The sequence below is a fragment of the Cyprinus carpio genome, chromosome B16, assembly GCF_018340385.1.
Source record: "Cyprinus carpio isolate SPL01 chromosome B16, ASM1834038v1, whole genome shotgun sequence".
NCBI classification, from domain to species: domain Eukaryota; kingdom Metazoa; phylum Chordata; class Actinopteri; order Cypriniformes; family Cyprinidae; genus Cyprinus; species Cyprinus carpio.
Genome location: NC_056612.1, coordinates 24,230,356 through 24,247,700, shown reverse-complemented (window position 1 = coordinate 24,247,700; position 17,345 = coordinate 24,230,356). Strand labels below are relative to the sequence as shown.

The window sequence follows — 17,345 nt, the reverse complement described above, 5'->3', positions numbered from 1 at the left end:
CCAGTTGACTTTTAATGATAAAATGTTTTGTGAAAAGTCATCTGATTGTCATTTCATTTTGTTATCACTTTGTGTAAGTTTTGGTGGGTTTTTTGGTAGGCCATTTCACTGTGTATGCAGTCTGAATAGATTTAACGCACCCATGAACATCTAGAACAGTGCACTTAAATCAGATATATTGGTAGACATTTTTGATGCACTAAACTTTGTTCTTTGGGAAAAAAAAAAGTTTTATTGGAAACTTAGCTTGTGTCTAAGGAAAGAAAGGACAAAAACAACACCATGGAGTACAAAAAAGTCCATACAACTCTGTATACCAAGTCTTGAAGTTACACAGTAGCTTTGTGTAAGGGTGGAAGATATGGCAAAAATATATCCCAATTTTTTTTTTTTTTCAGGAATATCACAAATCATTATTAATTTTATCATATATGTCTTTGTCATCTTGGTCTAAGCAGTACAGCCAAACTAATTTACCTTTTAAACAAATCAAAGCCTTACAAGACAACAAAATGTAAAATAAAAAAGAATATTTAGGCCATAATGGGCGAAGTTTAAAATCTTTGTCATTATTTTATCTTCGTAATTAAAAAATAAGAACAAAGATACACATTACAAATGCACATAATATTCTAATAAAACAAGCAGTGCTTTTTTTTTTTCAGGTGCAGTAGGTGTATTTAGCAGTAGCATACAAGAAATTGAATGAACGAAGATAAAAATAAAACACTATTTACACTGTACTGTGTAATTTATACACTTATTAAAGCAGCTGTATTAAAGTTCTTAAAGGTGGGGTTAGTGATTTCTGATAGCCAATGTTGATATTTCAAATCACCAAAACAAACACGCCCCTATTCTGATAGCTCCGCCCCACACCAGGCAACGACTATGGTAATACAGCTTGAATGTGTTTTGGTAGTGCTGTGTGTGTTAACCGAGCAGCAACCTCCCGCTCTCTCTCGTGAAGCCAACAAAGAAGTGACTAAACTGCAATTGATCGACTGGCCGCTTGAGGCTGGCTGCAAAAGGGAGTCAGTCCCATAGACTCCCCATGTTAAAATGGCCAACTTTACAGCAGAAAAAAAACATGTTTACAGCCTGGTTCAAAAAATTATTTTGGTCTATATTGCTAATTTTGCCCTTCATGACAACTGTGAGGGGGGTGAATTTTTTTATAACTCATCCGTTTAAATTATATTAAGCCTTAAAGTTCTGCATAATTAAGGGTGTGGCCACTTGAGTGCTGTCGAGCTAGGTGGGTGTGGCTTCAGCAAACAGCTCCCGCTTTTTGCCCATTTTCGATTATCCGGGAGAGTCGCACGGTGATGCGCTGCCAAGATAGCGATGGCCCACTCTGAACACTTTGAGCTTCAAAAACGCTCTTCAGGAGTCTACGGGTGACGTCACGGACACTACGTCCATGTTTTTATACAGTCTATGGTTTTAACGTGCACATATGTTTTAACAGCATATATTAGTTCTGTGAAACAAAGCAAAACCAATGTTACTCACCTATCGAGAAGAAACAAAGCAACCTCATCGTCCGATCGCAGGCCTCCCCGCTCCTTGAGTTCTTTCCAGCTGTAGATATTTTGAAGAATGTGGGTAACCAAACAGTTGCTGGACCCCAATGGAGACGCCAAAAAAAAAAAGTCAGTGCGGATCAGCAAAAATTTGGTTACCCACATTTTTCAAAATATCTTCTTTTATGATCAGCACAAGAAATAAATTAATATATGTTTTGGACAACATGAGAGTGAGTAAATAATGATAGAATGTAATTTTTTGGGTGAACTTTTCCTTTAATGACAAGTGGCAACATGTTTAGTACTTTTAGTCAGCTGTCACTTTAAGACCTGTGTGCATTTAATATACAGGCACAAGTCCATTTTTCTCTGAACTGTTTACTTTCACTTTAGACCAACTGTGTTTATATGTAAACCTTGTGTGTATTTGACCGTATTTTTGCAGACGCAAAAAAAAAAAAAAAAAAAAAAAACTGGTCCAGTAATCAGGTGCTGTCTGACAGGCTTTTTAGTGTGTGTGCGCTTTAGGTGTACGCTCAAACAAACATGTCAGAGCATCGTGGAGACAATATAATTGGCCAAGATCAAAAATGGTGATATTGCACACCCCTAGCTTTGTGTGAGGAATTTACCAAAAATTCCTTAATACTGGAAATGTTCCCGGGCAGTTGCTTTTATTGTGTGAAAAAGAGCAGCGTGAACATTCTGTTAAACATCTCTTTTTATGTTTCACAGATGTTTGGTTTTGAATAACAGAATTGACATTCTTTGAACTGTTCCTTTAAGATTTGGCGTGTTTTAAATGGAGAACTAATATTTCATTCACATCAATTATTGAGCCTTGTAGCGGCCCTACAGTTATCCTGAATCATCAAAATGAGCGACTGATGGGCATTTGTGTGGCATATTCGTTCCTGTCCAAATGTGAAAATGTGACAGTGATGTTGATGGGAGTTTTGTGTTTTTTCTTGTGTTTTAAATTGCTCTCGCCTCAGGTCAGTGTCTGGGCTTCAAGCTCAAAGAAAACTTCAGATCTTAACAAAGGAACAAAGTGAACTCAAAGTTTGAAATGGTGCTTGTGTGATGATGTTTAAGATTTTACTGGAGTTTTGCTGGGCTTTTGTGTGTCTTTCACAGATTTGCATCAAACTTTCTACTAAAACCTACTGTAGATTTAAGAGCAAATATTATGCTCCATGACTATAAATGACAAAGATGTGGTAAAGGTGTAAACAGCTCATGACTAGAGAGAAGACTTGCATAAAATTGCCTGAAGTTTTGCAATTATGCAGTTTTTACTAAAATGTTCACATTTGAAAATAGAAACTAGGGATGTGCGATATGGACAAAAAAAAAACTATTGCGATTTCTTTTATTAATTTTATGATTTTGATTTTAATCACGATTTTGACACACATTCAGTGTGAATTTGAAACATATTTCCAAAAGAAAATCAATTAGAGCTTTATCAAAAAGTTGTAACATGTCTCTAGAACAAACATAAGTCAAAGTAATCACTAAGGAAAGGTGTGACAAAATGTCTAGACATATGCCACAAAAAAAAAAAAAAAAAAAAAAAAAAAAAAAAAAAACTTGTGTCCAGGGATTTTTTTAATTTTATTTTTTTGCCATGCATTGGTGATAGAGCTCATTGTAGCGGTGCCTCAGGTGTTGAAATAGATTTGTTGCAGATCGCACAGTAAATTTGCTCAAAGATCATTAATACACACTGAAAACTAACATTGCCATGCCATTTTCAACACGAAAACTGGTAAAAACTTTAGAAACTCTTAATATAAATTCCAACAATTCCAATTTATGAACATTTTTCCCCATTGTACTGTCACAGGTAGGAAATTTTAATAATAAAAATGTATTCCTCAAACACAATAGATCCATTATTGAAACTCAGTGAAAGTTTGATCATGGCACATTTGGTAACACAAACAGTACAAATGGCTTGTGAATAAACACACATTGTCTATATGACACTTTCATGTAAGCAGAATATCGCTGTGGAGAGATCGCTAAACTCGTATGTTTTCATATCATCATCATCAGCGCTTGTTCTGCCATCAGTGAGCGTGCACAGGGTTGCCAGATTGCACAAGTTAAATAAAACACCGGGCAGAAAGTGTATCCTTAAAGGAGAAAAGCTCTATTTTGGGGCTTTAAGCTCTGCACATCTGGCAACCACAAGCATGAACGCTAGTGAAGACTTGTTAGCAATGCAAGATAACGCAAATGCCAAATTAAAAACACGTTTCAGGAAAAATAACGAGCCGGCCAAATCATGACGATTAGCTGTAATTAATCGAGAAAGGTGGATATCGTTATCGAGATTAAAATACGATTAATCGTGCAGCCCTATGGTCAAGAACTTTAAACTGTTTTTCTGGTAAATATTCTGTGGTATTACATATTTCATGGCCTGTTCCTGAGCAGACACAGCTGTGCCAGTGACTTCTTTCCCAGGCTTCCATATGAGCTCCGATGGCCCTTGGCACTGATGCCCCTGGGGCAAATGACACAAAGTCACAGTTCAACCACGAGAGTCGTTCTGCCCTGTTAGCCCACATTTCTCATAGACTGTGTGCGTGTCTCATTCTTGCACGTCTTTAGATTTTCTCATTGAATCTCATAGATTATTTTTAGGGATAAAACCTTGTTCATCCTGTCATTAAGAATGATGTTGTGAGAGAGAATTTTGTAGCTGGTTGTTATTCGGGCCTGTGCTGCATTGTTCCTGCTCCCTAGGTCACAATGTTGACAATGTGTTTTAATGCCTTGCTTAAACAATTGCTTTTTTGTAATGTTTTAAAATATTGAATATTAAAAAGTGTAAATAAGCCCAAAAATTTACATTATTTACTTAACATTATTTACTTTTCTTCCTTCAGAAACCATTCTAATATGCTGATTTGCTGCTCAACAAATATTTCTGATTATTATTAATGTTGAAAAATTAGTGCATTATTAATCAATTTAATGCATCCATACTGAATATTAGTATTATTATTACTATTATAATAATTATTTATATATTTATATACCCATTGTTGCTGGTATGGCAATAAAAATAAAGGAATAAGTAATAAATCTAGCTGTCCAAATTGCAAGACTGACTTGTGATAGCTCTTCATCAGTTACGTGTGGTGAATTTCTTTTTCCAGGAAAAATAAGTTCTTATTATTTGTTTGTTTTGTTGTTGTTGTTTTTTTAAGTTCATTCATTTGTAGCTGTAATTTGCAGACTAGTAGTCCAAAGTAAAAAACTAACCAATTATTATTTTTTTTTAATGTTTTGGTTTTTTGGTCAAGAAAACAATTTTAAAATGTTGGCAGGTCTAGTACAAATCTGAACTACTGGTCTGAAACTGGTCCAGCAAAGAAAATCCTTATTGCTTAGCCTGTATGTGGTAGGGTTGGGCCGACAACCCCCCGACCCCCCAATGTCATCGTTCATTGTGATGTTTCACTGTAGACATCGTCTGATGCCAAATTTGTAGATATTGCCTAACCCTAGTATGTGGAAGCATCTTCTCTTTCTCAGTTCATGTAAACTCTCTTCTCTGTGGTGGTATATTGCATTTCCTTTGGTGGGTTTATGTTGTGGCTCAGCCTTTTGTCACACTGCTCACTGAATTTAATGTCCGTGAGGTCTGTGTGTTTAACACATGAAGGAAATGGTGAGCCTATGGACTTTAGAGTCTGTTTCAACACAATCTTAAGTTTCAGCCTCCAAGCTTCCCATCACGTCATAGCCGCGCATTCGCTTCTGCGTTCAGCGTGGAGCGGTTTTGCATTCCTTGCTACACTTCATTTATCTGTGTTTTATTCTGAATGAATGAAGTAAAAGCTCTAAAGGTCCTGTAAAAGCAGCTGCTTTGAACTCGTTCCAACACAAATGGCCTTTTCCCACCCCCACCGCTGCTACATACATGCCATACATCAGTATGTAGCTCTCTGTGGATGCTAACGTGCTAACTTGTGAGTGTAATGATGTTTAACAACCTTGGATTCATTTCACACAGTTAATAATAATTCACCCAAAAATAAAAATTGTCATGTGCTTTTATGTCATTTCAACCCTATATTATTTTCTTTCTTTTTTTTTTCTTTAAAACACAAAAGGAGAAGCAAGGCTGAATAAGTGAGCTTATGAGCTTCTTGTTTACATAAAATGAAAGTGGATGTTGATATATACTGCCAAGATCTTTATAAAAACATTTTTTTTTTCGTGACAATCCACTTTTGATAGATGGGAAAAACCTTGAATATTTGTGTTTCACAACTTTAAAAAATAATAATATGGGGTCAAAATTAGATTACGGTATGTTTTGGATGATCTATTCCCTTAATTTGACATTTGTAATATTTAATTGGATTAATAGTTATGTCTCTGGTTTTTCAGGAAATAGTAAAGACCTTCATAATGCCTAATTTATCTAGAATAATTCATTAATTAATATTGATTATGATGATGATGATAATAATAATAATAAAATGCATATTTTTTGCCTGTTTAAAATAAATTACTAATTTTAATTATAATCATTTAAATGTTTTAATAATAAAAAAAGAATAATAAAATATGAAAAATATGTAATTTGACACCCCCCCCCCCCCCCTTCAGATTATAGTTTTTGTTTAGTTCAGTTTAAATTATTTGAGGTAAAGTTGAGAAAATCCAAACAAAACAAAAATCATGTGATTTAATTGCATTTATTTTAATCTGTTGACAACTTTCATGCTATAAGAATCTGCTTTGTCAGAGTTTCACAGTGTGTCATTTCAACATTGCCTCTTATTCACTCAAATATGCTCATGCAAACAGACAAACGCTTTGTCTAACTAGAGACTTCTTCTCTCCCAGGCTCTCTCCATCATTTCCTCATTTTTTTTGTCGTCTTTTCTTCCTCCGACTCTCACGTGGCCCCAGCTGGGATGCAGAGAGAGTGTTTAGTATGCCAGCAGCGCTTCTGAGCCTTCCTGATTCTCCATAGAAAGCAGGACAGAACGTGAGAAAGGGGGGTTACAGCGTCACAGTGGACTGTGGGAGCAGAGTTTCTAAGATCCGCTCCAGGAATGTCCATGATTCATTTGACCTTGCTTATACCCAATCCCCAGTTGTCCCTTGTCATCCTGGGCACATGAGTTCTGCCCCGTGCTAGAATCTGAGGGGAGTGTAGATGGAGGTTTCAGAGCAGTTGCTTCCCCGAGTGGGCGTTCAGGAACAGACGTGGATAGCAGTAGATCTATGAATGAGGTCCTTTAGAGTGCTGGGGGTTGGGTGGGATCTTTAAGAATGGGCCGAGGAAGGAGTAAGGGGGTCCAGGGGCCCTTAGAAGCCATGGGTGAATGGGAAGGCCAAGGCTGCTTTGTTCTGAGGTTGAAGGTCCGTTGGGGACAGTCGAACACAACAGAAATTTACAGGACCACATGAGGTGAGGGTTGGAGAGGAAGCTCCTTACAGCATGGCAGAAATGAAAGACAAGAAGGGAAACTTGTGAAGTGCTTCTCAACTGGTGGGTCACGACCCAAAAATGAGACATTGATCTGTGCTGAATTGGCTTAATGATGTTTGTAGTTAATAGATTTGGCTGCTTTTAGCCTTACCCTGCAGTCGGTTCACCCTCTGCCTTGCTAGACACATTTGTGCATCCATTTCCAAATTCACCTGGTTCACCTTTCCACTGAAAGTACAGTAAAAATACAGTAGTGTTCCTATGGCGCCATCACAATCCCATGATATTCTTTAAAATTCCATGTAAATGTAATCATATGTAAATATGGTAGTCTTTTAGTACCATGCCATCTGATACCATCACCTTAGTATAGTAGCACACTGTGCTTTTTGCAAGGGTAGCATTCCCATCAGACCATTACATCTTACTGGAATATGCTCGCTTGGGCTTTTTCTGAAATGGCATTTACAAACTTTGCATATAATCTGCCTTTTAATGGTCTTGGGAAAAAAAGCTGCTTAGTCTTAGAGATTTGGAGGTGGGGTTTTGGGGTGGCGACTCTCTAAGACAATTGACAATAGCCTGTATAGCTTGTATAGCTTGAGTGACTTAATGGCTGCTGTCCTATTGTATTGTTTCGAGGTCAGATCCAGGACACCTGCTGCGAGCAACCACAACCGAAAAACAATGATTGTAATGGCCAGTTCCTATTTGATGACATCTGAGGGTTGTGTTTTCCAGTCATTAGTTCTGTTAGCACTGTCAACTTCTTCAAACACATGTTTTTTACCTGCAGCGTGTCTTTAATCAGAGCTTGTAGGGAGAGAATCGATTTGGATTGCAGGTAGGGGTGTAAAAATGTACAGTAGCAAGATAAAAATGATTTGATAAAAATGGAATGCATTTTTTGAGCTTGTAGGGAGTTAATTGATTTTAAAAAATATTTTATTTGAATAGGGCTGATGGCTCATTTGTGACCTTTAGACTATATTATTTTCCCATAATTTCCAAACTGAATGTGAAGTAAAATACTGTAAATTTTTTTACAATTGTGTAAGGAATAATGATATTTAATCATTTAAATTTATATGCATCAATACATAGTATAGCTATATTTACCTTCGTATATTTTTACTAAAATATTTTAATATTTAAAACATGCCAGACTGTGACTTTTGTGAACATTAATAAATAATGATGCATTTGAATCTTTAGGTTGATTTGAATTGTTATGAATTGATTCATTTAAACAGAATGACATGAAACACAAAGACAGATTAATGGCAATGATTCAATCTTATATAGACAAAAAAAAATATTCTTTAGGAAACATAATGGTGAAATAAAGTGCATTAAAATCACAACAGGTACATGATGTTGTTTAATTTTATGCTAACCATTCAGAAGTTTGAGGTCAGTAACATTTTTTAATATGCTTTTGAAAAAAGTAGGGCTGTGTATTGGCAAGAATCTGGTGATATGATATGTATCACGATACAGGGGTTGCGATACGATACGTTGCGATACTGTAAGCGAGTGATATATTGGGATATTTTTTATTTTAGGTATAGGATATAGGAAAGCTATCATTAACAACACACCACCATATGCAAACTTTAGCAAAAAAATAAATAAAAATTGTTTAACCAGAACACACTGAGATCTGCATTTGCAATAATCAGTCCCTGTAACATTCAACGTTATTGAACCATTTTTTGTGCAGTACGAGTAAAGGGGGAAAAATTCGAGTGCTTGCAGGATTCTTTAGTTAAATGTATATGTATAAAATGTAGGGATGGGCGATATATCACATGTGATTGTCACGCACATTTCATCAGTAAAGCTGGTTCCCTGATTACCGCTAAATCGCCATCACCTGCTTTCAAATGGAGCGGCATTTAATAGACTGAGCCGTAGATCACTGACAAGCTACGCAATATCGCGTTCATTGTCGAAGGTGATTCATCTGCGTAGCTTGTCAGTGATCTACAGCTCTGTCTATTAAATGCCACTCCATTTGAAAGCAGGTGATGGCGATTTAGCGGTAATCAGGGAACTGGCTTTACTGACGAAATGCGCGTGACAATCACATTCGATATATCGCCCATCCCTAATAAAATGTATTTTATAAAAACACCATATATATATATTTTAGACCCTGCTTTAAAGGTTCACAGTTTAAGTTTACAATAGTGACATACAATGTCATAATTAATTTTATCTGAAAATTATTTTATAATTTTGATCTGAACAAAAAATTACATCTGCTTAGTATCAATGACAAATAAAGATCTTGCAGGATTCCTAAAGAAAACAAAACAATTGTAAAACAATAAAATAAATACAGATGTTGAACATTCTCAGAACCTTTCAACTTGGAGTTCACGGGTTTTCAATTTGTATTTATGTTCTGTGTGGAATCACCGAGACTGTGCCGTGAGCACCGCCCCAACTGCACAGAACACCCCCACCACGAGAGAAACCTACCGCCTGCTGCGCCCCAGGTGGGGCTCTTCACACGGGACGCGGCAAGCGGCTGAACCGAGGTGCCTCCCGCACCGCCGTCCCAGGGCGGACATTACCAAAAAAAAAAACAAATGTCACCAAACTTCAGCTTTGTACACTGAAACGGGAACTGGAAAAATTCTTTCATCCTCCATTAATGGCAGCGAACTATATTAACACTAACGACAGTGGCGTGCCCTAATGCTAGTCTTTCCTGCCACTGTTTAAGTTCAGAGATGAAGACTGCCATCTAGCAGTCGGGATATGAACTCAAAACAAAACAACTATTTTGATAACAACTGTTAACTATTTTTATATCGATATTTTCTTACAACCCTAGAAAAAACTCTTATGCTCACTGAGGCTGAGGAAAAAAATACAGTAATATTGTTAAATATTATTACAATTTTAAATAATTGTTTTTTATTTTAATATATTTTAAAATGTTTGTTTTTTTCCCTGTGATGTAAAGCCAAGTTCTATGTTACACGATCACTCTAATATGTTGATTTGCTGCTCGCAAAACTTTTAATATGATCAGTGTTGAAAATTTATTTGGAATAAGTAGCTTTTGTAAAAATGTCTTTACTTTCAATTTTGAACAATTAAACGAATCCTTGCTAAATGGAAAAAAAAAATAATTACTGACCTCAGACTTTTGAATTATAGTATATATCTTAGGGCTGTGCAATTAATCGAAAAAACGGTTCGATTTCGATTTTGGCCTCCAACAATTATGAAAATACAATAATCGAGATGAAACGATTATTTCACCCCATTCCGCCCCCTTGTGCAGCGCTGTGCTCTCTTTCCTCCATAAAAGCCCAATTTCCCATGCAAATCAGTAAAATCATGTAACATGACATTTGCAAAATGGGACGTGCTTGATTTTATCAAAGTATATTTATTCATGTTTTTAAAAGCGTGAAAGAGAACTTGCGCTGCTCCTCAGGAAGAGATGCGCTCAGAGACGGAACAGAACACGGACATGTAAAGTCATCTTTTAGCTCAAGGTGCGCACCTAAGCAGTCAGATAGACACAAAAATGTGGCGCTTAGTGATTATTTATGTATACCTTCGTCGGTCATGTAATAAATGAACGTAAAGAGTTGAGAATGAAAATACGTGTGTAATGGTAAATTGGATCCGTGCAGCTCTTAAAGTGACAGCGGGCTATTTTCCTTCTGCGACTGTGTGCTTAATATTAATCAAAACCACAAAAGACAAATTCATAATCACACACTGCTCTTGAGTGAAGGACTTTTGTAGCTTTAAGAATAAAAAAAGTTTAATTCTTACAGTGAATACTGCTGTTTTATTTTACATTTGATTATTCATTTCTGTAGTAGGCTGTAAACTGCTTGAGACTTGCATAAAAAATAAAATTAAAGCACAGTTTGTTTCAATTGTAACTTTTTATTCTATTGTTTTTTTTCCTTTGCTTTTTTTATTGCTGACAGTTTAATTATTTTCAATAATTTTCAATAAATTTGAGGACTTTTTGTTTGTTTGTTTGTTTGAAATTCCGCTGGTCTTTACAATGTAGATGTCATAGCAAACTTATTTACAGAAAAAACATATTCAATATGTATCACTTTCTTTAAATAAATCACTCGTATAAAGTTTTGGTCAAATGGCCCCCTCATAATCGTGTTAAATAATCGTGATTACAATATTGACCAAAATAATCGTGATTATGATTTTTGCCATAATCGAGCAGCCCTAATATATCTCAAAAATATAGGAAATATTTAATATCAACACAGCCATGAATCGGACCAAAATACTGAATCAAATGAAACTTTAAAATGATTAAATTGAATCATTAACATGATTGTATTGAATCATTATCAGAGCAAATATTTACACTCCTGCTCTCAAGGTCAAATGGCACAGTAGTGTTTTGTGTGTGTGTGCGTGCGTGCATGCGTGTGTGCGTGCGTGTGTGTGTGTGTGTGCCGCAGAACTACTCATGATCAGACAGCACAGAGAGACAGCAGGAGTAAGTAACAATAATAGTGTGTGTGACCCATTTTATCCAGCGCACCTACAGGCAGACTTCACGGCGAGCGTGTGCGTTTCTAGTGTGGTTATTACCAGGAACACCTCAAACACTGTGTGACACTTACACAAACACAGCCCACTGTTCGTTTGAATATTTCTCTCTCTACATCCATCCTGGTTTCTTTATTTAACAAACATTTGGTTTCACCCTTCACACACACACGCGCTGAGCCTTTCTTCATGGCCAAAACCAGCACTGTTACTATAGAGACGCTGCCCACATGATGGTATGGACTTTGACAGCACGACTTCTCTATAATAAGCCTCTCTCGCTCTTCTCCATATCAGCACAATTCGGCCGCGTTCAAACGACAGCTGACAGTGTTACTATGGTGACCCACAACCATCCGCTTAGTAAAAATGTACTTGTAATATACTATACTGGTACTACATTTGTATTTGAATAGCATGAGGTAATGCATGTTTTTGAATGATAAAAGACGTTACAAATAAAGGTTGCTTATTTAGATTCTGTTTAGTTTAGTTTCTAATTTAGTTTTAGTTACAGCCTTATGAGAATGTTGTAACAGTCAAGTAAAATTGCTGTGCATATACTGAAATTTTTGTTTCTCAGAATTTTAGTTTATCTAGTAGGATTTTTTTTTGTTCCTTATTTAAAAAATTATTAGGCCTTTTATAGTAGCATGGGTGGATTACTAAAGTTTTTTTTTTTTTTTTTAAGTAATGTTTGACTAAAAAAATAATACTGACCTCAGACTTGTGAATGATAATGCCTGAACAATGGGAAATATTAATGTCAACCAGCCCTAATCATGATTCGGACCAAATATATATTTGGCTGATATACAACTATTTGAAAATGTAAAATCTGAGTGTGCAAAAAATCTAAATATTACTAAAATACTAAAATAAGTCCCTTTAAAGTTGTCAGAATGAAGTTCTTAGCAGTGCATATTACTAATGAAAAATTAAGTTTTCATATATTTAGGGTAGGGTAATTAAAAAAAAAACTTCATGGAATATGATCTTTACTTAATATCCTAATGATTTTTGGCATAAAAGAAAAATCAATATTTTTGACCCATACAATGTATTTTTGGCTTTTGCTACAAATATACCCGTGCTACTTATGACTGGTTTTGTGGTCCAGGGTCATATATATGAAGAGTTTATTTGCAAAAACAGATACCGTTTTTTATTATGTTATCATATTTTCATTGTGTTTTATTGTGTTAGTTAGCTGTATTTCTTTTAGTTATTTTTACATAATCAAAATAACCCAAATGCAGTTTGATTGAGTTAAATTAGAATGCACAATGAAAAACAAAATTTTTGAAAATAGTTAAAAACAGAGTTATGTTTTTGCAAATGAACTCTTCATATATGAAGATATTGACAGATGCTAAAGATTTCTGCTTTATTGATCAGTGCATTTTAGCTGTTTGTACAAATCTTTAAAATCATCTTTTAGAAGTCTTTATTAAGGGTGTAAGAAAATATCTATACACATGAGTATCGCGCTATTTTTATTTGGTGATACTGTATCGATTCTCAAAAACGGAATATCGATATTTAAAAAAATAAATAAAAAAATCATACAAGATTTATGGTAGTTGTTTCGTTTTGAGTTTATATCCCGGCAGCTAGAAGGCAGTCTTCGTCTCTGAACAAATCCTGAGTGACAGGATATACTAGCATTAAGGCACGCTACTAATTTTGTTGTTGTTATTGTTTGCTGCTAGTAATAGAGGAGGAAAGAATTGTCCCAGTTCCTGTTTCGGTGTACAAAGCTGAAGTGTGCCATCATTTGGCCTTTTGTGGTAACGTCCACCACGGGACCATGGTGCAGGTGCCGCCTCGGTTCCGCCGAGCGCATCCCGTGTGAAGAGGCTTTCTTCATCTTCATTTTCTATCACTTTGTTTATCACTCTTGAAATGACCTGTACACTAAATAATCTAACCCTCATACTTACATAACAATAGCAGTCTATTTATTTAGTGGTCCAATAAGTTGACGTCAGTATGTATATTAATGACAATATGGGACAAATATAATGTAATTTAGTGGAGGCAGGTGCTGTGCGCTGCTGGTACATGTACAGTCAGACAAAACGACGTGCACCGTTATCAAAGGTGCGAGTGCGCGTACAGTCGTGGGAAACATGTGTTCGGCAGTTAAAGACACGATGCGGTGCACGCGTCTGTGGAGTGTGCGTTATTAGAAAATGTGCTCCGTAAATAAAGAGGCAGGGCGGCCGAATCGTCAGAACATCAGCGCAAGGCTGCTCACACCGCTTGGTCACGTGTCGCACCATAACCGTTTTCGGAACCGAAACTTAGAAATTGCTCACGGTTCCGGTTCTTTTAAAAAAAGAACCCTAATTAGGATAAACGAATGCCATCTGTGGTTAGTTTTCTCTTTCAGTAGAGCTAATGTCATAACGGAGCTCCAGTTTAAAGATATTCTTGCTGAGAAAGTTAGTTAAATGATATACAGACAGAAGTTTGTTGTAACTCAATAAAGCATGTGTATTATGTAGAATGGATCAGCATGCTTACAGTGCCTTGCCCAAGCGTTCACGTTTTGTGTACTTAAGTAGGCTTTTGGCCTTAAAGTCTTTGTTAACTGGCTGAACTTGGTGCAACTCTCACACGGGATGAAAAATACTTCTTACAAAAACACAGTTCATTCCTACATCACTCGTTGCCATGGTTACAGAATACTCCCCATACCAGAGAATTCCTGCCCGGAGGTCTCATGGATTCTTTGCGTTTGTTTACTGCAGTCTGCAGTTCAGCTCTACATGAGACTGAACTCGTAAAGCACAAGGCATTTCACATCATTACAGGAGTTCATTTACATGTTAATTAAAGACATACTCTTAAAATTTTTCATGCACTGCTTTTATTTCTCTCGCTGGCCAGACAAATCATATAAATGTCAGGATAGTTAAATTATTGTGGTACTAAAATCCAATTTTAAACAACAAAAGGTAGCTAAAACCTCAGCTTGAAGTGTATAAAACTGTACTGAAAAACTAAATGTGAGTAAAACAAGGGTCCACTAGTTGCATATTGAGCTGATTCAATATGTCTTCCCATATATATGTCTTCTCATCCTCACTGTTCTTGCTGTTATCATGCTGGCTCATTCATGCATTTTCATAATCCACAGTGTTTGGGTTATGGTAGCTTCTTGTGTGTTTGAGATTATAGTGCAGACTCATGTCTGACATTAAATGGCCTTTATTCTCCTTTTCTGTGTCAAGTGTCAGGACCCCAGTGGGTTCGGAAATGCACCATGTTTGTGAGAACGATGAGCCTGGCAGACATGTCCGGTAAGTGCCGCTCTGCAGCCGAAAGCACTTCACGCACAGGATGGGATCAACTCTGACTCCATTTATACAGTTATGAACTGAGCGAGAGGAACAGTAAACTGCTAAAATGCTGCATTAAGATGATTCAGATGCATTTGGCGAATTGCAGGGTTTGAACCCATCCTTTTAACTGTGCATGTCGCTCTCGCCTTCTTGGGTCTCATTCACTCATAATTGTGAATTTTTACCGTCATTTATTGATCAATCCAGTTAATTCTAAATGAGGAAGGGCGTGTCTTCATAAAGTTATTAACATAATACACACCCATGTCCATTTAAGGGCTTCCGTACAACCTCTTCTATATTTGTCAGTCTCTGCATGTTCTTTTTTTTCCGTTTCGTATCCAATTTCAAAACTGGTTCAAAACTCATTCTGACTTTAACTGTTCTAACATTTGTTGCTTTGAAATTAGACATAGTAGGGTCATTTAGTTACTTAGTTATAATAAAAGTGATTCTACAAGAAGTCTAATTGAACTTAGTTTCATATATTCTATTATAGCCTTGTGGACAACACACCGACATACAGTGCCATTGCACTCCGGGCTTCCCAAGTTTGAATCCCCACTGGAGGACCTTTCCCAATCCCGCCCCAACTCTCTCCCACTTTTCTTCTTGTTTTTTTTTATCTGTCTTATAGTTATTTTAGGCGAAAATGCCAAAAATAGACCTTAAAAAAATAAATAAGTGACCCTACAATAAGTTTCTTTTCAAAGCTACAAAAGTTCTGTAATGAGTTTTATTGTGAATTTCAAATAAATGTAAGTGATAAATTTTACTTTTATTCATTATAATTCCCACATTAAACTGGCTTAAAGACTGGTTATATGAAGACATGTTTGTGAATGAGACTCGTGTCTTTTGTTTGTGTGCATGTTCCTGATCTGTGTCCCTTTTTTGCCTTTCCTTCTGTATCTTACTTCGAATGTCTGACTGAGTTAGTAGAGCCCATGTTTGTGAGTTGTCTGTGCGTATCTTCTGGAAAGCTGGTGAAAAGACAGATAAACTGTGCATAGCATCAACTGGACATTGATTATAGGATGACTGGAATGGGCTTTGAGTAGTCAGGACTTTGAGTTCTGATGTATGAAAATCCAGGGTCAGATTGGATGCTCTGAAGTTGTGGCCTAAACCATTTATTTTAGATGGAGGGATAAGAATATAATGATCTAATTTTTGAAGTCTCAATGAAACCCAATTTACTTTTTTAATGCATATTGTGTCTTATTGACTTAGTTTTTTTGGCTGTTGTCAGCCTTCTTATTTTGCAACTCCCCTTCTTCAGCTTATTGGTCCCATTCAGATATATAGCACCATTTTTTTTTTTTTTTTACCCTGTTTCGCTCAGAAATATGACATATTACAGAGAACTGCAAACAGATGCCTGCTAGATTGACGCTGACGATTTTTCATCTCAAGTCATTCAGCCAACAGTTTAAACGAATGATGCACAATTTGGGGAGGAAATCTAGTTTTCCTGATAAAAATTGTGATTTAAAATGCGATTGAAAAAAATACAGGTTTGCTGTGTTTGTTTATACGGCTGCACAATATGGCCAAAATCCTGTGATTATACCTCCATATGGTTATAAAACAACAACCGCAATAATAACAATTGTTGCTATTATTATTACTAAATAAAAACAAAATAAGAATATTTTCACTGAAAAAAAAAAAAAAAACCCTGTCATACGAGCAGCCCTTCTCTTCCTGCGAACAGCTGAGGAGTTACAGAGCTTTCAGATCGCCACATCAAATATTCAACAGGTGCCTCTGAACGTGAGCTTTTTGTGTGTCTGAGACCGTAAGAAAGGCAAGATAGACGAGTGTGTTACGAGAGAGTTCATTTTATTTTTTGCTTATGGGAATCTCCAAGGAAAGCCCACCCATCTGCCCACGTATCTGTGGAGGGTCCCACCGCAGGAGAATGTACTCGGATGCTTCTGAATCGGTGAAGCGATGACTTAGAGAGGTGATGACAACTGAAGTGTGGCTAGTACAAAACCTTGTTGACCTCCGTAATTCTGCCTCACGGAATCAACAACAGAAGAAATGTTCAAGAGGAAGAGAATGCTCAAGGTATGAAGCAGTCTGAGAGCAAGGAGGGTTCAGTATTTGAATGTGGAAATATTTACGTAGTTGACTTAGGGTTTAATTGGTTAGTTGGGTCATGCATTATAAATTTGAGTGATTTTATGTTTTTAACATGTAAGATTTGAATCAGCTGTCGAGAGCAGCTTACTGTGTGTTGTGTCAGAGAAACATAAACCAGTCATGGAGAAGATGTATGAGGTTACCACAAGAGAAACGGCATGAATTGGCCAGCTTCACTGACTGATTAAGAGGGTTTGGTAGACTAGGGCAAGTTATGCCTACTTTATCGTACAGCAGAGAAGATATGCTCTAGATGGACGTGGTTGATTAGCATGTTTCCATCCCAGG

The 17,345-nt window shown here is 36.4% G+C and overlaps 1 protein-coding gene across 1 annotated transcript in view; it reads left to right on the top strand.

Moving 5' to 3' along the window:
* Positions 1-17,345, top strand: part of LOC109106037 (rho GTPase-activating protein 33-like) — a 51,483-nt gene that overhangs the window by 6,405 nt on the left and 27,733 nt on the right. Inside the window, 1 exon segment of the mRNA XM_042741633.1 lies at positions 14,796-14,864. Coding sequence (XP_042597567.1) covers positions 14,796-14,864 — 69 coding nt within the window.